The sequence below is a fragment of the Empidonax traillii genome, unplaced genomic scaffold (genome assembly GCF_003031625.1).
Source record: "Empidonax traillii isolate 1590-97213 ecotype Southwest subspecies unplaced genomic scaffold, ASM303162v1 scaffold601:size890739, whole genome shotgun sequence".
In the NCBI taxonomy this organism is placed as follows: domain Eukaryota; kingdom Metazoa; phylum Chordata; class Aves; order Passeriformes; family Tyrannidae; genus Empidonax; species Empidonax traillii.
In genome coordinates, this window is record NW_020955794.1 from 569,212 (window position 1) to 595,608 (window position 26,397).

General features: G+C 43.6%; 1 protein-coding gene across 2 annotated transcripts in view; it reads left to right on the top strand.

Annotated features, from left to right (window-relative positions):
* Nucleotides 1-26,397, top strand: part of ITPR2 (inositol 1,4,5-trisphosphate receptor type 2) — a 206,391-nt gene that overhangs the window by 152,013 nt on the left and 27,981 nt on the right. For both annotated transcript variants that reach the window (XM_027898520.1, XM_027898521.1), the window contains 7 exons: nucleotides 9,239-9,346; nucleotides 11,280-11,472; nucleotides 14,700-14,825; nucleotides 17,943-18,118; nucleotides 19,469-19,633; nucleotides 21,804-21,999; nucleotides 24,121-24,213. In XM_027898520.1, the coding sequence (XP_027754321.1) occupies nucleotides 9,239-9,346; nucleotides 11,280-11,472; nucleotides 14,700-14,825; nucleotides 17,943-18,118; nucleotides 19,469-19,633; nucleotides 21,804-21,999; nucleotides 24,121-24,213 (1,057 nt within the window). The remainder of the gene's footprint in view (nucleotides 1-9,238; nucleotides 9,347-11,279; nucleotides 11,473-14,699; nucleotides 14,826-17,942; nucleotides 18,119-19,468; nucleotides 19,634-21,803; nucleotides 22,000-24,120; nucleotides 24,214-26,397) is intronic.

The following is a 26,397-nucleotide window of genomic DNA, read 5'->3' on the forward strand; positions in this document are numbered from 1 at the left end:
CACCTTAATTAAAATCAGGGCTGGGGGGGGGGGACACATCTCCTCTAACAAAGACATACTTTTTTATGTTTAGTAGTCATTGAAGTAATTACAGGTTAACAAAAATAAAGGGCATTAAACAGAATGTCAAAATATGTCTGTTCCTCGCAGTTGCTCCGTTTTAACTCTCGTCTCCTCTGATGTCATAATTTAATTAGGTATCTCAGTCATCACAGAGTTTTCCAGACAAGATCTGAATTTGTAATCTGCAAATAGGCAGAGCTCAGCTGCCATCCTCTTTATTTCACTTTTTTAACACAGTGCAGAGAGCCGAAAACGAGGTCCACCTTACACTTTTTCTGAGGTATCTTTATGAGACGCTGAATAAAAGTGTCCAGCTGTGAAATTTAGTTTTAACGGCTGATTATGCTTTTCTACACCCAAAGTGAGGCGATCGGTTACCTTTGATCACCTTCAGACCTGCACACGGATAAGCATCTAATCAACCTGGGGTTAAAGAAATGGCCTCTCTGCCTTTTTCCTATGGGCAAAGATTTTCAGAGTTTGTTTTACAAATGATGTAGCCTCAAATGAACTTGGTCTTTCCAGCCTTTTCTTTCTTTGGAGTCTGCAGAGCACCACTTAGCTGCTGGGTGATTGTGTAAAGCAGCCTTAGTTGGGAATGTCTGATGAGGAGAGAGATGAAACTTTTACCCTTTTGCTCTCCCACCAGGAACTGTTACTTTATAGGTTCCAGGTGAAAGTGCTTTCCTGAGGACAATAGCCATAACACCGAGGAACTCGTCATTTTACTTTCTCTGCTCTCTGTTTCTATGCTCCTGATTTTTTTTTTTTTTTTTTTTTTTTTTTGAGAGATGTTTTGCTTTGCTAATTGGAGAGGGAGGCAGAGATTCAACAGCACGATTGAAAATGCTGGAAAATCTCACTGCTGCAATGGCTTGAAGGAAGACATCTCTCAGTTCCTGTCCATCTCCACGCTTGTACACTGCCCTGTTTTGTACCCCACAAAGTCATACACGTCAGGCCCAGCAGATAGTAGGAAATCCATGTCTTGTGCGAGTTTGGCAGATTGCAGCTTCAGCTGCTTACTTGGGTCTCATGTTTTTAGCTCTGAATGAGCAAGTTAATGTTTTCCTGCATGTTGAAAAGGTGGGATGCCAAGAGGAGTGGGTATGAACAGACCTTTTGCTTTGCCATTGCTGTAACAACTAACCTGACCACAATAATGCCCGTACTCAAGTGCTGAGCCATGAGACCAAGTTGCAACTGAGGACTTGAGCCTCTGTGATGTTCTTTGTTAAAAAATTGGCTTATCCCAGCCTCAGCAAGGGCAGTGGATGTTCTGTGGCCTCTCCCAAACCACACCTGCATGTAGCAGGCGCTGGTTGGTTATATCAGACATGGGTGGTGGAATGCACACAGCTGAAGGGCTCACAGTTTGGAAAATCAACCTTGGCACTATCCTGCAAAATGTATGAGGTGAGGGTGAGAAAAGATAAGGGAGCCAACTGGTTCCTGTGTGGTTTAGGTAGGCCCTGAACTTCCTCAGGACGAGTCCATTCTGGAAGTTTCAATCCACGAGATACTTTCTGCTCTCCTCGTGGTGCCAGAAGGAAGGGAGGTTGGCTGCCAGTCCGCCTCTTCTGGTGTTATGGCTTACAGAAGGAAGTGTGTCCATACTTAAAGACTTAAAACGGTGGTTCCCCTCCCCACACTGCCCCCAAAATAAGAGTCATAAGCAGTTCCTCCTTCTGTTTGTTTACACTAGCCTTGCTTTCCTCTAGGGGCCACATAGGGAACAAAAGTAGATGGCTGTTTGGCAGAGAATCACCTTCTGAGAAGAAAGGAAACAGAGAAACTAAAGTGCTTGGTAGCTGAAGGATTTTTAAGAGTTCCTGAAAAGGGTGTGCCTTTCACAGCTGTCTTATCTCATGTCTATGTATTTTGTATGCATATAAAGGCTTTTATATAAATATAAATATAAATATAAATATAAATATAAATATAAATATAAATATAAATATAAATATAAAGGCTTTTAGAGGTGAACAGTTACCTTGCTGTGTGGATTTGGGATTCATAGACACAAATCTCAGATTGTGTCTATACAGTGTTGGTGAGCAATGTTTTATTTGCCTTTCACAGAAGTTGCATGTGCTTGGGATCTTCTGCCTCGTGCTGGGAAAAAGTCTCGTTGTGATAACTCTGCTCTCTTTTTCTCCCCTTTTCCACTGAACTTTCTTGTTATGCTCTTATAATCATGTCTGACACTTCCATCATCTCCTTATTTCCTTCCATCCTGTACCCTCCAAAACTTTGCTTACAGTAATCAGGGGAGGCAGTCTGCAAGTGCGGTTGTGTCATCCCTGTTGGAATATTTCTGGATTATTTCTGCTGCTGCCCACATGCTGTGTTCAGTATGGCCAGTGTACACCAAAATCCAAATGTGGCCACTGAGCTGGTTTGATTCGGAGAAGGCACAGCTGCCCGTGACAATCCACACGTGGCCTGCAGAGACATTTCACTTACACTCACCTCAAATTAATCTTGTGTGGTTGCAAAATCTTTTATCTGAGCTGAACTTTTTTTTTTTTTTTTTTTTTTTTTTTTTGCAAGTAATAGAAATTACAGAGAAGATGAGTGGAAGTAAAACTTGCTGAAATCTTAGCAAGTCGTTTTGTCTTCTGCTGGTTTTCATCAGGGCAAAAAAAAAAGAACGGCAAACACACCCCAAAAATAGCAACAAAATTACTGCGGAGGGGGGACTGCGATCATAGCAGTGATAGAGTTCACTTAACTGTGGTGGTTTCTCTTCTGTGATAATATTGAGGTGTTTTATTTCTCCCTTCCCTGTGAGGTAGATCCCTGTTACCCACAGTGTGTGGTGTGCACCACGTGGAGGCCGGGGTGGAGGGCTGGTGTCTCGGGGGTTACGTGAGGCCATGGAAGACCCAACAACAGAATCCAAAGCGTCTGGACCACCCAGGGGCTCCTCATGCACCACAAGCCATCAGGGAAAGATTAACTCTGAAGCCTTTTCGGTTGCTCTGTACGGTATAATCATCTAAATGAAATCAATGAATACTTGATTTGAGAGGCTCCCATTGCTCCATCCCTGCTGTTCCTAATGTTTGTTAACAGATTGCTTTGTGGCAGAGTGCAAAGGTGCCGCTCTATAAAACCGTAATGACTTCTGGAAAGGAAGTTGCCCTGTGCATTGCAGAAAGCGCCATTCAGCTTTGATTGGAACGTGGGGAGTTGAGAAGTTGTTATTGCCCTTAGTACAGCCAGTTGGAATAAAAGTTTCTGCTCGGTTATGGTTGAGATGACATTTCCTTTTCCTTGGCTTTCTCTCTCTCCTTGTTTACTGGCAGGTTAGGAATGTTCTCATTTGCCCTGGGCAGGGAGCTGGCCGAGGAAGGGGATCTCATTTTCTGTCTCCTCTCCTTCTCTGTCTGTCACCCATCCTGTTTGCTACTGCCTTAACTTTCTCTTTGCTGTTGTTTCTCAGTCCTTGGGGTTTCTCTTGTCAGTCCCCAGGCATCTTTTTTATCCTTTCCCGCTCTCTAAGCAGCAAAGGAAGCGTTCAGTGAGATGAGTGGGTTATATCCCCCTGTGAGGGGGTTTGGTGGTGCCAGATCTCACACTGCCTGGCTCCAGGAGCCAAAGGGACAGAGAAATAAAAAAAAAAAGAGGAAGAGATTTTGGCTGGAAATGAGCCCCAGCTGCACGAGTCTGTTTGCACAGCAAGGTGAAACTAAGCTGAGCAGATGCAATTATTCTGCTGTTGCTGCAAGTAACATTTTGTCTCGTTTCTCCCTGCTGAAAGACCACTGGCCTTTGGGCTGGCAGCCACTCTGCAGCATGTCTGGTTACTGACAGGGTAGGGGTGAAGATAATTTACAGCAGGTCTCTCAGATGTCTCGCACTGGACATCGGGTCTGCGCGAGCACTCTTGCCTCGCTCTCCCCAAGGTCTGTAGTTCATTAACTTCCAGGATTGGGGAGTGGCCTCTGTGCCCTGACAGGCTAGAGGGGCTCACTGGCACACCAGAGGGTTGTCTAATGAGCTGAGCCGGGGCATGGGGCAAGGGCAGAGAGGGCATTGTGCAGTTCTGGAGCTTACAGACACCCCCCTCCCCCCCATCAGGTTTCCACCCCAAAACATGCCCCAGTCCCCAGCATGCTCCTGATGCTGCCTAACCCAGTGCCCTTCCCCTGTCAGGTGTGCCAGGTATCTCCCCATCAGTAACAGCCTTACAGCTGTGAGAAGAAACTTGAGGGAATCGTTAACAAGGATAATAATCATCTAAATAATATTTTTTTCCTATTTTTTAGTCTGTAATACTTCTTAATACTGTAACTGTATATTGTTTCAAGGCACGGGAGCTCTTTGTGTCTTTGTTTCTGCTTCTCAGCCAGTTATCCAGTGCTTTCCGTAATATTTCATCAACCTTTTTTTAGGAAATCAGTTTAACATGTTTGACACTTCGCCTGTGAAGCAGCTCTTCCATGAAAACCCTGATTGCCTACAGGACACTAAGCCTCACTCGTTTAGATCCCCTTGTACCATTCTAGTCGTAAAATGTCACCTTTACCCCCCAGGTCTGGCAGTTGATGCTGGAGAGTGAAATATCTCTCTCACAATTTGGGGGACTTCAACCCATCGTTTCTAGCTTGTATTTCTTGTACTGCTGTCCAGTGTACAGGTAGCAAAGTGGAGAATAACCTTGTCTTTTCCCAGAAGTTTTTCCATATGCAGACATGTATACACGTACATGTTTTGGCAAACAGATCTCCTATCCCAGGTCGGTGAACTAATTACAGGCTGATGAAATGAACGTTCAGAGCTTTAAATCACTTTTTTCTTTGAGAGCATTTAAATAACTTTTTTTTTTTGTTCAAGGTAATCTTGACTTTAAAACAAAAGGCCTGCAGGAAACCTGTATATTGTTAATTGCCAGAGCTGGGTCTGCTGTGGTTTTCCACACTGCTGATCATATATGGCATCCCAGATGAGTAGCAGATCTGATTTTATAGTCGTGTTGTGTCAGGAGTTTAGACCGAGTATTACTTGTAATTCTGTCATTTATCTCTCCTGTTTCTTTATTAATGTCTTTAGTGTTCTTACTCTGTCCTCAATCTTTCACATTTTGTACTGATGCTTTATTACAGTGTTTTCCCAATTTTTAAAGTAAAAATCTTTCAAGATGAACAACAGTCCTTCCCCAGGAGCTGACTGAAAGCCAAATGATCTTTATTCATAGAGCTATTGCCTTACACATCCCCTCTTTGGAAATCAGTGTTCCATTATATGGTATTGCTTCCTTGTCCCCCACATTCCTTGATGAGTACAACAGTACAGTGTTGACATCTAAAATATTGTCACTGGCATGGCTGATGGGTGAGAGAGTGAGCGACTGAGAGAGTTTTCTCCTCAAAGGTGATTTTTTTCTGGGGGTCTTTGCAAACTCAGGTTCTAGTGGTGGTTATTTTTTTCGTATCAGTTACACTTGCCGTGGATTTTTGAGATGCATTTTTGAGTTTGGCTTTGCAAACACAAATGGGGGCAGTTCTTTTCATTAGAGTTGCTGTTGGCCACGTCCATCTGGTGTTTTGTCCTCCAGCTGCCCCAAAAGATTTGTGATAGAACACAGGAGTTAAATATGAAAAAACTGTCATTCAGAGCTTGCACGGCCTTTACGTGCCACTCACAGACCGTCACCTTGGGTGCATTATAAACCTGGAAAAGCTTTCCATATTTTAGGTTCACAGTTTGCCACTGTATTGTTGTTTTCACTGGGGTGTCTCTGATCTCACAAAAAGCTCTGTGCTGGTCGAGGGAGTCTGTTGACACAGTCCCCTTCACCCGTGTGGGCCTTTGAGCTCGTTATGGGGCGGAGGAGGGAGCGCGAAAGCAGAGCTTCAGAAAACACTGCAGTTGCCAAATAACATAGCATTTCTAAAGCTGCTCTGTGTCAGGCTATGGGCCTCTGCTTCCGACCTGAGCTCTCACAGACTGCTGGCCACAAGAGACTTTCATCACTGGGGCTGTGACAGTACAGAAATATTAGCAGTAGTTATTATTGTGTCGACGTAGAGGACGTAGAAAACAGGTGGACCCTTTGCCCTGAGGTTACTCTCTGAAGGTCCAGAGTACACAGAAAGTAAGAGGATACAGAGAGATGTGGAAGCAGAGAGAAATGAAGTTATGAGTGCTTATTGCCTAGGAGAAGATTCAGCTCCATCACCTAAGATTGCTGGTGACTTTAGGCAGGTTCCCCTCCTGAAATCTGCTGCAGGTCCTCCAGCCCGGTCAGCAATCTCTCGTTGTTGCTGATGTGTCTTTTCTGGCAGTCGAGGTGCTGGCACAGGAGATCCTGGCCTGTTCCTGGGGTCATTTTGTCCAGTGCTTGTGTCAGGAAGCCCCAGCTGTGCCGTGCTGGGCTCTGTCTCAGCATGAGACAGTCGCAGCCTGAAAGAACAGCCTCATAAAGTACAATGAGGATCACTGAATAAACACTGTTCTAAAGTGTGTGGCTGCTGTTCACATGAAACCTGAGAGCAAAATATGCATCAGCACTGTCCCAGATCGCCAGCAGTCTCTGAACACCCTGTTCTAGTCAGTCCCACGAGAGGGCTGAGATGGTTTTCCTTTGTAGTCCACGTGGTGAGGGAGCTTCTGTTACTGATTCTTACCAAGCAATACTTTTTAGTGTAAAGTTATGGACAGTTAAAAGCATATCAGGAAGCAATACCTGGAGATTTCATATGGTTTACAAATGGCATTTCCAATTCTGTATAGAAATTCAAGGATGATTATAGAAAATTTTTTGTTGTACTAATGGAAATTTCTGAATCTATGCCATGTCCCTTTCTCCAAACTTTTAATAATAAGAAGAACTATCCATACATCCTTGACTTGTCATTTGTTAGAAAACACAAAATCTTAATGGCTCATATTGGAGAAATAAAGGTCAGGGTACAGGTAAAGTTCCTCTGTATTACAGAAGATTAAAAAAGGGGAATATATTTACTTCTGGTTATGCTAATTCATCACTCCAAGCACGGTGTGATTGCATTCTGTCTAGTCAGTTCTTCTCTTTGTGTCTTAAAGAAGAGATACAGCCAAAGTAAAGGGCATTTGGAGATAGACAAGGAAAATAATTGAGTCACAGGGAGTCTTCTGTTTGAGGAGGGATGGGAAAGATAGGGGTTGTTTTAATTTAAAGAAGAGACAAATAAAAGAGAACGTGACAGTGGTGCACAGAATGATGAGTGATACAGAGAGGGTGAACTGGGCACTATTGCTTGCCCTTTCTTAAGTACAGGAGCAGAGGGACAGCCAGTGAAGCAGAAAGGCAAAAGCAGTAACCCTGGTTAGAGGGAAATCTTAAACAGTGACTGTCTTATTTCCACAAGCTCATCTTGTTTTTTCGTGATTCTAGAGCCCGTATTGAGGGGGATGCAAAAGACCTCTAGAAAATGAATCCAGGTTGCCTTGCTAAGCAGCTGTTGTGGGAATACTGCAAAGACTGCTCACTGGATCAGGTTATGTGGCTTGTATGAAGGAGAAGAACTAATCAGTCTTAAAGGACCTTTTTAGTCTCAAAAATAAGTGGATGTTTAAGTTAAGACATTGATATAGGTAATGGGACTATCCATGAATTTACTAGATAGAATAAAAAATTAACTGATAAGGGTGGAAATCTACTACCAATGGGAAGAATATTCCTCTGCAGTTGACCCCCATGGTATGTTTTTTATGTGCCTCCCTGAATGAATCTGCTCATAAGCCTTTTATAAAATGCTGATGTTCTGCCACACTGGCTCAGGGCCAAGCAGAATTCCGTCCCTAAGGAAGTTGTAGGAAGCACATTTATTCTTCCTGAATATCCCCTTCTTTTATTCTCTTTTCTTTTGGATGTTCTATTTATTATTCTATCTATATATTCTGTATTATTATATATTTATTATTATTTATTAATTAATACGTTTGTATCAAAATCCAGAAAAAAATAGTCGATTCTAAGGAACTCTAAACAGAGTAAAATATACATGTACATGTACCTCCTCCATGCCTTACTGGGTAATGAAAGAGGGGATGGTAAGACATGGAAACATCTTACAAATGAGTGAGATCATTTTCTCTTTAGATCATTACAAGATCTGTTTGGGTCGATCCACTGTTACTGTTAGACTTGATCCCTGAGAGTCCTTTTGCAGCTGCGCTGTTATTTTTATCATTCCTCACCAGACTGCAGTACATCCTGGTCCACCTGTGGTGATCATTACTTCAAAGCCTGGCCCCTGTGGTCATTTTGCCTTGTTTCTGATGGCTGTGTCTAGTCTGTGGTGATAATGTCAATGTAGGGATTCACACCTGGGCCTTGCCTTTCCTGCCTTGTTTTTTTTTTCCCCACCTTAAAAAAATTGAAACACCCCATCCATTCTGGATGAAACCCACTCACTGGGATATGGGGAAAAAATCCTGCATTTTTACTGTGTCCTCACGCCTTATAATTTGTTCTTTGTCTCTCGCTCACCTAAGGGAGGTCATGAATGCATTTGCCAACTTTCTCGGTTTTAAACTTTCTGCAGCCATCGAGCCTTTAAAAAGTTTACACTTCAACGTAGAACAGATGTATTTTATGAGTCATATAAAGTGTATAATTTATAAAAGCTTGTAGAAAACACATATCTGTGTGTGTACATATTTGCTGTGTATATAAACTGTGCAGTTTGGAGTGTATTTTCCCACCACTGCAGTCCAGCTGCCTTTGAAGTAGTTGTGGACGTTATTGCCATTGTTGCCAGCCCTGAAATGCCAACCTACAACCTGGTTTAGCCTTTTGAAATCGCAGAGAAAAATTAATTGGAAATGTGATTTTTGTACTCAGAGGTATGCAAATTTTATGTCTAAACTCAAGTGAAAAGAAGCATTCAGTCTAATTTTTTGGCATTTGTCAAAAGCCCTCCAAAAAACCATCTAGGCTGCAGGCTAAGCTGCCTTTCATAAATCTCAGCCGAAGACTTGCTGCTGACTTTTTAAGACTAAATTATTTCTATTGTTCTCAAGTAATTACATTTTTGTTGTTATCTGTGGAAAGAGCCCCACTGGGTTGAGCATGTAAGTATATGGGAATGGGGGGGAAGGAGGATTTGTGGTAGTTAAGTGGAGATGATAAAGCTGAAAACAGAGCAGCAGGACATAAATCAGATTTTTCTTCTTTTTCTAGTTGGCTCGTCACAATAAAACATTGCAACAGATGCTGAAGCCAGGGTCAGATCCAGATGAAGGAGATGAAGCCTTGAGGTTTTATGCCAAACATACTGCACAGATAGAGGTAAAGAATTGCTCCCTGGAAGATTGAACATGAGACAAGTCTGCATCCTGTGCATGGTGTATCACCTTTTCTTAAGCTTGTGAGCAGCAAAGCTTATTCAAATGGTGCAGATTATTTATGAGGAGAAAGCTGAATAATGTGCTTTCGGCTGTGGGAGAAAAAGGAATGCACCTATATCAAAAGTGGCTCTAAGTAATAATTTTACAGGAGCTTTTCTGTGTGTTACCAAACATGTTTTGTTAGGGAAATACTGACTGTGGATAGTGGCTGTGTCATGAAGTCAAGAATAATCTTGTATGGTACATCACTCAAATAAATAATCATGAGTTTCAAAGCCAGTGATGCTGGCTGATCAAATTAAAAGTCTGGCTGGAGTACAAAGGAGTTTTGAAGTGGTGTAGACATTCAGCGTGGCTTTTGTTTAAAAGACTAAGGCTTGGCCTGGTTCAGCAGTTCTGTTCTCTGTTTTAAACTTTACACCTGCCACGGGCTGTATTTAGATCAAGAACCACGGAAGGCATTTAGGTTCTTAATTCTTGTGCCCCTTTTTGGGCTCCCGCAGGTTTTGTGGGATCACAGACAGGAGTTGGGCTGCTGGAGTAGCCCGAGCCACGGGGACTTTGTCGGGAGCAGGATTTCCGTGGTGCAAAGGCAGCTGCTGCGAGAGCCTGCAGGGAGCAGAGGCATCTGGCTCTGCCTCAGAAAAGCTGCAGCAAGCCCAAAAACCGGCCGAGTGTGAAAAATGCACAGCGTGGTTGCTCACAGGCCCAGCCTGAATCTGCTCCAATAACCCCCGAGCCCTTCACTGGGCTCCCAGGCTCCTCCAGCACAGGAGCTCAGCTTGCCTGGAGAGGGAGAAGTCCTGGCACATGAATCAAGTCCATGTTGTTTTGCCTGATAGTGGTCATGTTATCCCCCCACAGAACTGACCGAAGCTCCGTGGCTGTGGTTGTCCAGAGGGCAGCTCAGAGCTCCTCTTAATATATTCCAATACTTGGGGCGCTGCTGAGATATCTCTTGGCAATTATCGGCCGAGTTATCTGGGTAGATTGTAAATTTAGGCATTAAACAAGCACTGTGGTCAGCTTTTCTGTGGCCAGTAGCTTCTTCAGGAACCCAGCGTTGCTGCTGTACAAAGCAGACATCCACAGGTCTTCCTCTGAAAGCAGACCTGGACCTGTTTAGTGTGTCAGATATTACCTCCCCTATATTAAGGTATCTCATTTGTTTGATTTGAAAGTCAAATAGCGGGTTTTTTTTTTTTCACCAGTGGCTGTACAGAGACATGGGCGTAGGAGTTAAAATCAGTTTTTAACCCATTTCTGTATTTTCAGTAATGCAGAGTCCACGATCAGAATGGGGAAGCAATTTCGGTGACAGTGGGGTGAGATGAAATAAAATCCAGCTCACTCACTGGTAACTCGGTCAGTCCTGAAATACAAACAATTCAGAACCTTGGTTTTTGCCGAGTAAGAAGATAAAGACTGACAAGATACGGGTGCTGTTTGAGTAACAGGGTGCTATTTTTGCATGTTCACCTTCACAACTTATCCCATCATAGAAACAGACTCAAGGTGAGAAAATAGTTTTGTAATCTGAGCAGAAAGCCCCTGAACTTCTGCACTTTTTACTGGGAGAGTTTTGTTTCAATTTGCTGCAAAACTGAAGCATTCCGAATTAAAAGATTTTTTTTTTTTTGTATTTGGGAATGTCTGGACCTGGGTTTTGCTTGAGACATATGTCGGCCACCTTATTCAGGCGAGTGTTTGAAAATAAAAAAGTCGTTTTACTCCCATTTTGGGACTTTATTGTGATGTTCAAATAATTTATGCATTAATTTATGAATAAAAGGGGAGCTGTGAACAAGAAAAGATACGACAAAATCATTGGATAGCCACTGATCCTGACAAAAAACATGTATTTTTATTTATAGATTGTTCGCCACGACAGAACAATGGAACAGATTGTCTTCCCTGTCCCCAATATTTGTGAATTCCTCACTCGGGAATCCAAATCTCGAGTGTTCAACACAACAGAGAGAGACGAACAAGGCAGCAAAGTCAACGACTTCTTCCAGCAGACAGAGGATCTGTACAATGAGATGAAATGGCAGAAGAAAATTAGGAGTGAGTATTGCAATTTCGAAAAATGGCTTCATTATGCTAAAAACCTGCTTTTAAACCTTAAAATCCTTTCATTTTGATGATACGCTTTTCTCTGTTCACTCTGATTCCACCACAGGCAAAACCGTTCAGGGCCTGAGAGCGTAGGTCAGCTGAGACACTTGCATGCCACCATAAAAGAGGCATAATGTGGAGCAGTTAGTAATGTGTTCAAGATGATGTTTTGGGCTCCAAAAGTTAAACTGAGGGATGGATGAACTGGGTGTAGTTCCACTCAGCTCAATAGCGTTGCACCTAATTAAGGCAAGGCCCCCTAATATTTAACAAAAACATGTGTAGCTGCATATTTGAGGTTTGCAGATTCCTAAAAGGCCATTAAAAAACTTGTAAATCTCAGTCACTTAAAAAACATCTCTCAGCAGAACCTCAGCTGCTTTAAATCTGCCCGACTCCTGTGGAGTCAGCTCCCCTCTGCCAGTTCACATCAGCCTGGCATGAGCTGGAGGAGACTGAGGGGAGACCTCATTGCAGTTCCAACTTGCTCAGGAGGGGAAGAGGAGGGGCAGGGGCTGAGCTCTGCTCTGTGGGGACCAGGGAGAGGACTGAGGGAGTGGCTGGAGCTGTGTCAGGGTAGGTTTGAGTTGGATATTGGGAAAAGGTTCTTCCCCCAGAGGGTGGTTGGCACTGAACAGGCTCCCCAGGGCAGTGGGCACAGCCCCAAGGCTGCCAGAGCTCCAGGAGGGTTTGGATGATCCTCTGGGGCACAGGGGGTGACTCTTGAGGATGGTCCTGTGCAGGGCTGAGGGTTGGGCTCGATGATCCCTGTGGGTCCCTTCCAGCTCAGCATATTCTGTGATTCTCTCATTCTGTCACAGCCACTGGCCCTCACCAGGACTGGGGCTGCTGCTGATGTCCCAGGGACAGGAGGCTCCTGCCAGCTTAGCCACTGTCAACTCTACCCTTTGCTTTTGGAGCAGAAAGTTGTATTTTTATATCACGGAATCACAGAATGGCCTGGGTTGGAAGGGACCTTAAAGATCATCTTGTTCCAGCAGGGACACCTTCCACTAGCCCAGGTTGCTCAGAGCCCCATCCAACCTGGCCTTGGACACTTCCAGGGATGGGGCAGCCACAGCTTCTCTGGGCAACCTCTGCCAGGGCCTCCCCACCCTCATAGGGAAGACTTTTTTTCCTAATATCCAATCTAACCCTACTTACTCTCTGTCAGTTTGAAGCCATTCCCTCTTGTCCTGTTTGTCCAGACCCTTGTAAATAGTCTCTCTCCATCCCCCTTGCAGGCTCCTTTTAGGTCCTGGAAGGCCACAATTAGGTCACCCCGAAGCCTTCTCTTCTCCAGGCTGAACACACATAAAAATACATGAGACTCATTCACAGCTGAAATGCAGATTCTGTAGGAGTGGTTACACATCAGCTGCTCACAGCAACTGATTGAGAAGGAAGGGAGGAATAGGGTCTGTGGTCAGAGCAGCAGGGAGTTTGGGTTGTCAAAGCAGTATTTAGTAATCTTAATGGGATGGAAACCTGGATATTGGTTGCAATTTTCATAAATGTCGGTTCTCAGGCAGTAATTTTCATCAGCAGCAACGAGTCTTCAGCATGAACCCTATCACCCCAGCTCTTCTTCTCTTGGTGACATTCTAAGAACTTGTCTGTACTGGCAAACTGACTGGAATAGAAGCGGAAAAAATAAATTATTCCAAAATAACTCCCTATCTGCACAGTCTGTTTGGGAATAAAAGTCACTGCCTTGTAGAAAAATTACTTCAGTAACAAAATCATATCTGGGGGTTTTGCTTAAGAAGCACAAATAAAAGAGCCCAGCTCAACACTTAGATGGTCCAGACCTGCCTAATGCTATAAACAAAGAAAATTGTTTTATTTTTATTCAGGACAGAAATTCCTCAATTCCTTTCATCAGTGGAATGGCTCACAAGTGTCTGTGTTGGGTTTTTTTTTGTATTTGGGAAGATAATACAGGTTGAGGCTCAGGTCATTCTGTAGCCAAGTATCTGTTAGCATGCAGTGTGTGTTGCTTAAATTGACAGATGTCATTTGCAGTGGCTCCAAATGCTTAAATCTCAGCAGTCAGCAGTTTGAGGATATCACAGTGAAATCTGAATATTTGCCTAATCACCATTAAAGTCTATTTAGACTAAAGCCCGAGACAGCCACTTGGAGTTGAAGGAGTCTGCTGTTCATAAAAAGTTAGCTGGTTGCTCTGCATACTTCCAGGAGGTTTTTTAGTACTTTAAAACCTAATTAAAAGGGATACATCATGCCCCAACCCCCCTCTGGCTAGAGATCTTCTTGCACTGTTGCACACAGAATCTTGTTTTAAATGTTCATTTATGCATATTGTAGTGCAGTCACACACATGAAGTGCTTGCCTGGGTCTTGGCACCCTCCGATTTTGTTCTCAGCCTTCACGCTGAATTGTTTGCGTGGCTCTGGACTCAAAAGTCTTAATAACCCTGTTTTGCCCTGTTTCCCTTTTTAGCCCTCTCTAACTAGGTTGCAGGTTCTTTGGGATATGGGCTATTTCTGTGTGTTTGGACAGCACTTCACATATGGAGATTGTGGCTCGTTTGAGTCCTCCTAAGCAGGAGGACGGAGCTGTTTGTCACCAGGTGACCTTGGACATCTGAGTATCACGCAGGAAATAGCCAGCTTTCGCAGTACCAAACCCCAGTCAGACCAGATTTTACCTGCTCCCCAAAGCAGATCAAGATGTTTTCAGCCTGACAAAGGTTGGGAAAATACCAGAGTTCGGAAACTGTGCCTATTCCATCATTCTTTGCATAATGTCAGCAGTGCACTTGGTCCAATTAGGTTATCTGGGTGACCCATTCTGGGTCTTCTGGTTGACTGGCATTCAGAGTGCTAAAATCTATTTTTTGTGTCCCCTGCACAGAGGCTGCAGTTTCACAGGCAGCTGAAAAGGCTCTGTTGTAAAATATCCAGTCCTAAAATCTTACCGGGGCAAAACTCCCATTTATAATAAACTCTATTGTGATCTTTGGATTAAAAGCTCTGTTTGAAGCTATGTTTTATGGCAAACCTGTGTTTAATATTTGTGTATTTTAGTTGATTTTAAAGATCTACATATTTTCTACATTAATCTGTTTTTTTTTTAATTCCCTTCAGACCATTGCTGATTGAGTTTCTTCCTGCTTTCATTTCATTGATTGCTGCTCTTTTCCCCTTTCTAGATAATCAAGCCCTGTTTTGGTTCTCCAGACACATCTCTCTCTGGGGGAGCATTTCCTTCAACCTTGCTGTGTTCATCAATTTAGCAGTTGCTCTCTTCTACCCTTTTGGAGATGATGGAGATGAAGGCAAGTGGCGTTTGGTTTTCCTCTTAATTTTAGATGCTTTCATTTGTGAGGCTGACAAAGCAAACTGCATCTTCAGGTGCTGCAGGAGCCATTCTGTGTCTCCCGAGTAGGTGCCAGATGTTGTCTGAAACGTTGGTAGTTGATCTTCTTGCATTTCACGTGGCCCAGGCAGCGTGGAGTAAAATGGACAGAACATAAGCTGAAGATTATCTAGATGATCTCAGCTAATTCATTTATTTCTTTTTAATATTGCCATATTGCAGTGTCCTGCTGCACGCACTCAGTTGCAGCTTCTGAACCGAAGCAGGATTCCTGGCAGCAGAGGGACAGAGATTCCTTAAAAGTCATCAAATTGAATGACTTGCAGTCTTGAAAGCATGTGGAATAGAGTGATCTGAAAATAAGCTGCTTGGCTTTTGGCTATGTTGTTTATTGGGATAAAGGGGCATATCTGTTGCAGAGGACAAATGCATTATGAAAAAAATACGCTTAAACCCTTTGATTCTGTCTCTGCTTCATCCCATGTCACAGGAAATATTTAATGGAATTTATTGTTTGCTGTAAATGCAGCAGACTAGCAGGAGGCCTCTTCGAAGCCAAAACAAGCTTAATTGGGGTAAAGGAGACTAAATAGTTCAGAATAGTGGTAATGGGAGCAGAACCATTCACCTCTGGGTCTTTGATTCATGTCCAGTCTGGTCAGTAATGTGACTGAGAGTCACCTCTGTCTGATGGCATGTGAACTGGGCTGGTGGAAGCAATCCAGCTTCTAGTAGATACATGTGCTTTTCACAAACACGGCAGTTGGCACGGGCAAACATTCCTGTTGGCTGGCTGAACAGAAAGGCAGCAGATTCAAGCATATTGGCAGGGGCACCACGCTGCCCTCTCACCCCACGAGGTGGTCTCTGCAGGTCACATCTCCACAGCTTCCTGTGGTAAAGCAAAGTTCGCAGGGCTGGGCCCTGGAAAAGGGAAGCATTTGTGCTCTCCTGTTTTGTGAACTGAGGGAGTCACCAGGGAGTGCACACGTTAGAGCCCGTGGAGGGTGAGAGGAGAAGTAAAGAGTTAAAAAAGTAAACCTTTCAAGTGACTAAATTTTAGCTAATCTATACTCATGGAAATCCTCTGGTCTGCAATCAGTAGATATTAATACTTATTTTGAACTGCAGATTTATATGGTATTAGTTTAAGTGGCCCCAGTAATCCTGTGATAGCACATTTCAGGAATCCAGTTCCAAGTGCTTGTAAAAGCCAGAGGGATTCCTGAGGAATAAACAATACATGTCACCAAATGGGATTAGCAGGTCATGAGGCAGCCTCCTTAATTCCAGCCTCCCCCTCCACCAAGGCCTGACTCAACAGCTGGAGTTGGTCTCCCATTTTTCCCCTTCACTCTGCTTCAATCCACCTGTCTGAGGTGCCTGTGCTGAGCTAATCACCCAAAAATGCTGCCTTGTAGTAGGTACCTGCAGCTCTCGTGTCACAGGACATAAGCAAAACTGTTCCAGCTGAAGACAATGCCTGAAGGGAGCCCACAGGAAAGATGGAGAGAGGCTATTGCCAAGGGCCTGGGGTGACAGGACAAGGGAGAACAGATTCAAACTGACAGAGAGTAGGGTTAGATTGGTATTAGGAAGAAATTGTTCCCTGTGAGGGTGGGGAGGCCCTGGCACAGGTTGCCCAGAGAAGCTGTGGGTGCCTAATCCCTGGAAGTGTCCAAGGCCAGGTTGGATGGGGCTCTGAGCAACCTGAGCTAGTGGAAGGTGTCCCTGCCCGTGGCAGGGGGTGGAACTGGATGATCTTTAAGGTCCCTTCCAACCCAAACCATTCCATGATTCCATGAAGACTCCTTGCCTCTGGAGTGCCCGTCTGCACGTTACTGGTGTGGATCCTGCTGTGTGAAACTGCTGGACCTGCAGTAGGGAAGAAGGAAAAGCGATTTGTTGAAAGAACCACAGAGAACTTTGGCCTTACCTTTCAGATCCACTTGAAAGATATTTTTCAGGATCCATTAAAAGCTTCCAAATCTTTTTGGCGGAGAAATTATCTGACAGAGGCGACCTTGAACCTCCCGCCGAGGATATAAACGCTCCTGAACTTCGGCAAAGTTCGGATGCCATCTGAATGTTGAGGCTAGGGCCTCATCTCATTGTTTTCTAATCCCAGTGATGCTGCTCAGCCGTGCATCTGTTGCCAAAGAGATAGCATGATTGCTATTGTGAGTTTAGCTAAATTTTCTATTCCCTTCTCCCCCGTCACTGACCTCTCGGTTCATCCGATAACAATAGAAGTCAGTGTACAAGTGTGACAGTGCCCTGCGATCTGAATGTGCTTTTTATATCACAGCAACATGGTGTGTTTCCAGGGCTTTCAGCAGAGGAGAGAGGGGAAATTAGGGGCATCTCTCAAAACGCAGGGGGAGAGCCCCGAGTCAGCATCTTGCAGAGCAGCCGAGACCGGCTGTGCAGGCAGCGGCTCCCACGCCCTCGGGGAGCTCGGCAGGACCTGGGACCCGCTGCCTTCCCGGGAGCGAGGCACAGCTATTCAGCTGCTCCCGGCCGTGCAGATGCTGCCTGTCCCTGCCCAAAATCCCCGCGGCTGCGGGAACAGCCTTGCTCCCGCGCAGAGGCGGAGGCTCCCGCTGAACACCCGCAAACCGGGCGGGAGAAAGATGCTCTTCCAGCCGGGGCGCTTCGGTGCGGCTGGGGATGGAAACGTGACGCTGCAGCGCTCTGCTGCCCCCAGGACCGGCTGTTTTGTAGCTGAGCAATCGTGGAATTAGAGCGGAGGAGCCCTAATGATCCCTGCAGAAGGGAGCTGATTAGCAGCTTGCTCCAGGAGGAGGGTAAACTGCTCCATCTCTGAGCAGTCCTTGGATTTTAATGGAAATGTCATTAGCTGCTCTTATTATTACCTGTGCAAAAATCAACAATGCTATGAGAATAATAGCTCTTGCTGCAATCAGGGCAAGTCGTGGTCAGCAGTTGCAGTGCATGAATCACGCTTTTGTTGAGATATATTGGCGGAGGAATTGATCTTTTGGGGCTGTTTCTCGGGGGAAAAATGGAGTCTCCAAAGATGCCTGTCTCAAATCTCCCTTTCTCCTCTGCACAGGCACGCTCTCACCGTTGTTTTCCGTGCTCCTCTGGATAGCAGTGGCATTTTGTACAGCAATGCTGTTTTTCATCTCCAAGCCCGTTGGTATTCGTCCCTTTTTGGTGTCTGTTATTCTCAGGTCCATATATACCATAGGGCTCGGGCCTACCTTGATACTTCTTGGTGCTGTTAATGTAAGTACTTAAAAAGCAAGGGGAATTTCCCTTCCAGCAGAAGGAAAGATGTTAAGGGTCTCCTGTTTAAAAGACCCCTTTGATTAGAGCTGTGCGAAAACTTCTTTTTTCTAGTTCACTGGTTAAGCCAAAAAAAAATAAATCATTTCTAGTCATCCTGAAACAGCAGTGTCAGCAAAGTGGGAAGCTACGAAAAAAGAAAAGCTGTTTTGGTTTTGTGCATATGCAAATATTTTAAAATCAAAACCAATATGAAATGTTAAAGAAATATTGCTATATAAGGGCAGTCAAATATTAAGTCATGTTAAAAGAATCATTTTCTCTACCAGTGCGCTCAGCAATATTGACACCAATTTGCGATATGTTTCTGTGACCTTAAGTATATTTTTGAGAAGGAAAGCATTTTCAAAATTAAAAATTCTTTCATCTCTTTGCCAGATCTCTTAACTTAGACATGAATAATTTTGCATGCTTACTGAGCTTGGTGAGATACACAGTGATGCTCACAAGGCATCTCTTTAGATTTCTGCCTGACTGCTACAGCTCTAACTCACCTCAGTATTGGGCTATTTGCCACTAGTTCTGTGGGAATTTCACACACTTAAAACTGCCCAGACATACAGTCGAAGGTCAAGGCAAGTAAAGTGCTTGTCCACGTCAAATTTGTGAACAAAAAAATATGTTGGGTCCTCATTGCTTATCCTGGACTGCCAGACAGGTGAAGTTAGACCTCACCTTTTCACTCCTGCACTGCTGTTCAAGTGCAGGCAAAGCTCAGGAGCAAGGGAGAGTCTGATGCTGTTGCTTAAATACTGTGCTTCAAAAATGCTCCCAGGCTTTTTTTATTGTTGTTGTTGTTGTTTTTAGGGATTTTATATTGAAAACCATGATCTGAAGGAAACAGTAGATCTCACACACACACCCCCACACACCCCACACACTTTCTGTTGTGTTACTTTTGTTCTCTTTGTAGTAGCACTCCTAGCTGCTCTGCCAGAGTCTAAACTCAAAACTGTTAGGAATTCACTCCCCAGTTGTTGGTTTGGTTGTTGGTTTTTTTTTTAATGCCTCATGACATTAATCCCACCCACCTACTCACTCAAGTTGTAGAAATAAATCACAATTTGTAGAAATAAATCAAAATGAGGCACAATGCAGTGTCAAAGAGCTGATGTCCTTCCACTTGCTCCCATGGGCTTGTTCCCAGCACGCTGGATTCCTCACACCTCCCCCCAGCTGCCTAAAAGTCGTGTATTTAGTCAAACCAACAGGTAGGCAGCAATGCAAACAATAACCAACAGGATGTTTTCTGATGGAATAAACCTGGCCTTTGTTACCGCCCCCCCACAGCTTTGTAACAAAATAGTGTTTCTGGTGAGCTTTGTCGGGAACCGTGGCACTTTCACCCGTGGCTACCGGGCGGTCATCATGGACATGGCTTTTCTCTACCACGTGGCGTATGTCCTGGTCTGCATGCTGGGCCTCTGCGTGCACGAATTCTTCTACAGCTTCCTGGTAAGTGTGTGCTGCTGTGCAGGGGGAAAACTTTGCAAAAAATAGAAAATACCGTTACCCGTGCAGCTGTCTTCAATTTCTTCCTGACAATCAAGCCGAATCGTGTGTATTTTTAGCACGCCGTTGTGTCGCTGCCCCTCAGGAGCTGCCGTTTTTTTTTTTTTGTTAGAACCTGTTCCTTGTTAGGACTTCTTTTATCTGCTTTAGAGTTGAAAGTTTTGCCCCTTTCTTTTCAGACCCATCGTCATGGTCAAGCCCACTCCTTTCTCCCAGCTTTCCCCATATTCTGTGCCCGTTGATCCTGTACCTTGTGTCAGTCGTGACATTTCTGCAACAGGAGTTGCCCACTGGTGTGTGCATCATGTCTATACCAAAGTATCCCATTCCTCAGCCCAAATAAAATAAAATAAAATAAAATGACTTGGGAAATGGGGATGGCATGCCTCTGGCGTAGCAGGGAGATCCATCACTTTAAACGTATCCCACTGCATTTTCTTTTGTTGCCATTACTCAGATGGAGTGCCTTTTTATAACGTGGTACAGGTGTGGTGAAAATGAATCACACAAAATTATGCTTAACTCCACTAACTGCTCCCTTCATGCTGAATAGCAGTGAAAGGTGTTTCACTGCTCTTGTTTTCTAATCCTATTGCTCTGTACTGGATCGTGTGAAACTTGTAGGGAGACTGACTAAACTGTGGTCGTTTATATGGGTTTGCTTTCCTGTTGTATCTTTTTCTCAGCTTCCTAAATAGCGGTGAACTTCATCACCCAGCACTTCAGAGATGTGTTAAGGACACTAAACATTTTCAGGGGTTCAGTGCTTAACTCTGGTTGAGCTCCTTTTTGAAATCAGTCTTTCCAGATCTCGACATTAAAGTCTGTTTCAAAGTTTGGGCAGATTTCAAAGGAGTCAAGATTTGTGGCTGTAGCTGCAGGACCTTTTTCAAATGGATATTAACTCTCCTGCTTAAAAAATGTGCAGAAAATTACCTGCTGTTCCTCCAATGAGTAAGGTGAACTCTGTCTTAAAATACTTTGCAAAGCATCAAGTAGTTTAAGAAACATTTTATGGACTTTGTTTTTTCAGTACCAGTGTCCATTATTCATGGTCATTATAACTGTCCACGTTCCCAGGTTCCTTCACCATGTTCACTTGCTAGTGGATGAATCCTAAACTCTAATGTTTGTTCTTCATTTAAATCTTTGCCTTGTATGGAATGAATGATAACTGCCTTCCCTCTTTCTTCCTTTATTATTAATCCTTTCACAAGGCTGTGGATTTCAGCTCTTGTAAATTGGGGCTAATACCTTCTTCTGTGGAACATTTTGATAAATCACAGTGTGTCACTTTACATCTGTAATCTGAGTGTTTTGAAGTGGAAATACATACATTATAGATAAGGTCCAAAGCACTATAGAATGTAAATAAAATTGTAAGAGGAAAAAAAGTTATAGGTTCTTGTAAAGCTCCTGTCACATTTAATTGCTATTTTAAGCCTTTGGCATTTAAGGCAGTATTATTTTAATATGTACTTTTCTTTAAAGTTAAATGCCAGGAAAGATGTAGTGCAGGGTAAAGAAGAATAGAAGTTTTCTAGTTTTATACAAACAGTACCATGAATTTGTTTTGACTTAAAAAGAGGTGGCTCTGATCCTTGTACATGTGAACAGCTTTTAAATGATGCCATGAGCTCAAAGAAACAGTTTACAGATATTTAATTACTTAATGTGGATGAGTGCAGTTTTGAGTTGCAGCCCATAATAATAAACTATCAGATGGGAGATGAAAAATTAATTTGTCGGTATAGATCCATAGTATAAAGACACTGGGTTTTAATTTTAATTTTAATCTAACTTGGTTTTGGACGTGGGGAAACAATGGATCTCGTTGGTTACTGTTACCCATGTCTGGATCAGGCTCGTGCTTACTTCGTGACTTCTGGTTTTGCTGTAATTCATCTTAAACCCTGAAGCTCTGTGCTAGGTTTACTCCTCCACAAGTGTGTGCCCAGCTCCCACTGAAATCAGTGGGAACTGTGGCTTTGTGAAGCCGGGAACGTAGAACCCAGCCCAGTACATGTTTCAGTCGTTCAGATTGTTTTCCTGTGTAACATCCATATATTGCCTCATTTGTATTCATTTTTCCTCTACTCTGTGCCTTTCCCAGCTGTTTGATCTGGTGTACAGGGAAGAGACATTGCTAAATGTGATAAAAAGTGTTACCCGGAATGGTCGTTCAATTATCCTCACTGCAGTGCTGGCACTTATCCTGGTTTATCTCTTCTCCATCATTGGCTTCCTCTTCCTGAAGGATGACTTTATCATGGAGGTCGACAGGTTGAAAATCAGGACCCCTGCTGCAGGTATGGGGGGTTTTTTTATATTAGAATTTGCTTGCAGTGTATCCCTTTTCTATCTGCCTAACCTAACTTTCACCTAAGGACATCAAATCGCTTTATTTGTGCCTGTGGGAGCAGAACTAATTCCATATACCTTAGCACCCAATTAAGTCTCTGTGTAAAATTGAATGTGTATATGGTTGTTTTAGGCTGGGTTTATTTGTTGGAATACTGCAGTCTAACACCTTCGGCTTGTTATGTTTGGTTTTCAAACTCGCGATAACGTTAAAAAAAAAATAATCTCTTATTTCCTGATTATTTGGAAAGTGGACTCTGTTGGTTCTCATCCCACCTTAAAAGCAGCTCATGGTAATTTCTGTGTACTACATGAGGCATATGATCCTAACATGTTCAGTAGCCGTATTCATTTGATTACTTTTTAAGCTTCATCCAGCAGAAGTTTATTACAGGATTCACACGTCTACTGATAGGAGGCTTCCTGGAGCATCTTTTAAATTTCGTGTGTATTTCTTATCATTATTGTATAATCCTGGCTTCAGTAAAATCATTGGGAGTTTTTTAACCGGTTTTAAAAAGGCCAGAATTCCAGCTTTCTGGCATAAGAGGTTTTACCAACGTGAATAGAGAGTTTTTGGTAGAAAAGAGCCAGGTCTGTTCTGTTGAGCGCTTTGTATGTGCTGCCAACCAGCCTGCTGGGAGCATGGGCAGAGAAGTAGCTGTCTGCATAGAAATACCTGAGAATAGCTTGTGATTAAATTCCTAAGGGCATGATTTTCCCCAGTCTTGAGCTCTTCAGACTTGCACACAAGCGCGGAACAACTGGTGGGATCCAGCTCGGACTGTGTGCGCCCAGTGTTCGCCAGCCTTTCCCTGTAGTTGTTATTTCGGGATTTAAAGCACACAAACAAGGCAAAGGTCATTCAAGACTCATGGGCATGGTGTTCTTATACAGCTGGTTTGATACCATATTAAAAAAAAAAAAAAAAAAAAAAAAAAAAAAAAAAAAAGGAAACCCGACAGATTTTTTTAACATACCACAATTTTATTTTTTTTTTGGCCACTGATCATCCTCTAAGGGCTAAGTTGGCTTATATTTGACTTACCGTTTTGACGTTCATTTTTGGGACAGAGTTTATGCTGTGCAGTTTCATTTCAGAGGTGGTTGTGACCATGTTTGTGAGATGTGAGGCTGCACACAGCACTGGTCTGATCCGGTGCAGGAGCTCCTGTGTTGCTCCCGTCGAGTTCTTGGCAGATTTTTGCGGTGTGGGTATGTTCTTGCTGGCTTCATGCACTGCCATTTCTGATCAAAAAAAAAAAAACACTCATCAGGAAAATATGCTGACTGCATACTGATGGAACATTGTGCTTCCCAGGACAAGTGCTTTAAATTTTTTCTTTATAAAGTAGCAGAAGGAGAAAGTCAGAGTGCATGTTTTCTCCCTTACACACGTTGTCTTAGTCTGTTACTTTAGTTGTATGATCTTGCCTTCTTATATTTTTTTTTTCCCCTTAAACCTTTTTGTACCTCTGATTTGAAATGCAGAAAATTGCTGAAGATGCACAAGATAAAATTGGTTTGATAAAATCAAGCTGATGTACACATTTACCCACTTTGGGAATGTTAAATTAGTGTTTTACACAAACCCATACATATTTACAAATGAGTACAAACTGTGTTATAATCCTTGAAAACTCTTAAATATTCTACATTCAGGATAACTGAACATCAGCTTGGTGTCCTTCTTGTCAGCTTTTGTGAATAATTTATCTAATGGTTTTAAAACTGACATTATTTTCATATCTGACAGTTGTTTCATGCTTTGAATATATTTTGTTCTAACCAGAAGCAGCAGCATTTGATGTAGATTCATTAATTTCAGGAGATGAAATGGGAATAGCTGTGATATACAGTAAATATAAAACTGTGTTTTTGTTCACTGTGATTGCTTTGAGCTGTTGAGGGAAACTCTTTGAGGAACAGGGAACGGGTGGTATAATTTGTGCTGTTTTTTCCCTCTTAACTTTCCAACTCAGTGATGATTCGCTTCTAGAAAATAATGATTTAAAACTTAACATCAGTGTGATATCTGTCTTTTTGTCAACATCCTGCTCTTCCCACAGGTATTGGTGAAGTCCCCACTACAACCCTGACATCAATGATGAGAGCCTGTCCAAAAGAGAACTGTTCCACAAGCATCCCAGTTATTAACCCAGGTTTGTACAGAATTTCCCTCAGACTGATGATCAATTAGAACCGAGGGATCCTTGGCAGCATTCAAAGCCAGGCTGGATGGGGCTCTGAACAACCTGGTCTGGTGGAAGGTGTCCCTGCCCATGGCAGGGGGGTTTTGGAACAAGATGATCTTTAAGGTCCCTTCCAACCCAAACCATCCTGGGATTCTACAATTTAAGTATTACTATTGCAGGGACTTTTGCTTGTGTGTGAGAAGCGATGATCGTCGTCGTGAGCCAGAAGTGCTCAACTCCTGCAAGGCTTGGAGCTGAGCTGGCAGCTTGCTATTAATGGGAGTGCTTCCCACACCTGATTTCCAAATGCACTGACATTAATTTTGTTATTAAAAGAGCCTGCTGAATCATTATGCCTGAACGTACAGGTTGCTTCGTGCCAAGTGACTTAGAGGAAAAAGCTTGCTGCCTATCTGCAGCATCCTCTCCTGCACACACTGAGCCACTCTTAGATCCATTTAGGGCCACATAAGCTGATTTTCATGGCGTAGCACGTATATCAGCAAGCTTTTGTGTGCTCAGTCTTCATGCATCTAGGCCAAGGCTGTAGTGGAGCCGTAAAACCTAAGAATCCAGGTCCAAGAATGTTTGTCTCCCACTCTGTTCACGTGGCACAGTCTCGTTGTGGTGGTTGGTCTTTCACTCCAGATTTTTAAGCTCGTTTTAGTGTGTTGTGGCCTTTGCAGTGGAGGTGTGTGCACAGTGGTTGGTCCACAGGCTTAAAACATTTATTGCCACAGTTGCCTGTGGTTGCTGGGGGCTGAAACTGAGGGCATAAATGGTCCCTTCCTGCCCTGTGTGCCAGTACAAGGCTGTTTCATAAGCCTTATTCTTCCACCACTAATTTCTGAGTTTTTAGGATCAAAGGCTTCAGGGAGAGGGTTATGAAAGTAGGCTTTTTCTCCCCAGCTGGTGTGTAAACAGGCCTCATAAACAACATGGGAAGCTGTCTGACTAGATAGAGAAAACAGTCTAAGAGCTATTGGCAAAGCTGCGGCATTCAAAGAGTAATCAATCAGTCAAAAGAGGCGCAGTGTGGCTTTTGCCAAGCTCTTTAAATTATAGAAATCTCACATTTCTTATTTTTCAGGTACTGCTCCTTTAAAATCAAACCATAACGACAGGGAGCTGTACGAGACATCTAAGGGCACTGTCAGTTAATCTTGGAGAAATTTTATTTATCCAGTAACATTAAAAAAAACTAGCATTCAGCAAGAAGAGTGATCCACATGGGCACTGGTGTGTCTCACCTGCCTGCGTGGTCAGGAGCCAGGTAGCTGTGGGCTGTCAGATGAGGCTGTTTGAGGTAAATCTCCCTCTCATCCCACTTCCTGCCCTGTGAATTAACATTGTGGGGTGGCCTTAGTGCTTAACCTGCTCTGCCTTTGAATTAAACTTAATCAGAAGACAGCCAGCCTAATGCTGTCCAGCCACTCGTGGGACACTGGCCAGGCTGCAGCTGGTTGCAAATAAACACCCCTGAACCTCAATTAATATCAGTACTGGGTCCTTAGCAACAATTCACTCTACAGATCCACTCCTTTCTTTCAAATATGGCCATGGCTGGTGACCAGGGGGGCTGATCCTGGATTGTGTGTGAGTGCTGCTGAGCAGCAGAGGCAGAATTGGCTCCAGCACTGAAGGCAGCCCTTGTTACTCCACATCTGGGAGTGGAAATAGGATAGAGAAATGGATGTCTGTGCACTCCTCACAGCCTGCATTGCTGCACTAGAGGTTTCTGCCAGCTTTGGGCTGTCTGCTGTGTGATTCTTTGGCAAAGATCTTGCAACCCGAGCCTTCCCTTCTGGGTGCCATGTGGGATGCTGACTCTGAGTTGCAAGGTGTGCCAGTCAGGTGATGCATCTTGCGTCTCTCTGAAGCCTGGGCTTGCTCTGAATGTGCATCCCAGTGGACATGGAGAGTCGTGTGTTAGGATTACTGGTAGGTAATTCTCTGATGTTGCAGCTTCCACTTCCCAGCCCTGGTTTGTCCTCGCTGTTCACCGGAATCTGATCATCTGTTGTTCCCAGAACCTGACCCTGGTTTTGTGGACAGTGAAAATATTGTAGCTACCTAAAGGAGGTAGAAGCTGTGGCTTTTATCAAGGCTTTTAATTTGTGTTGTGGATGGCCACCTTCTCAAGCACAGATA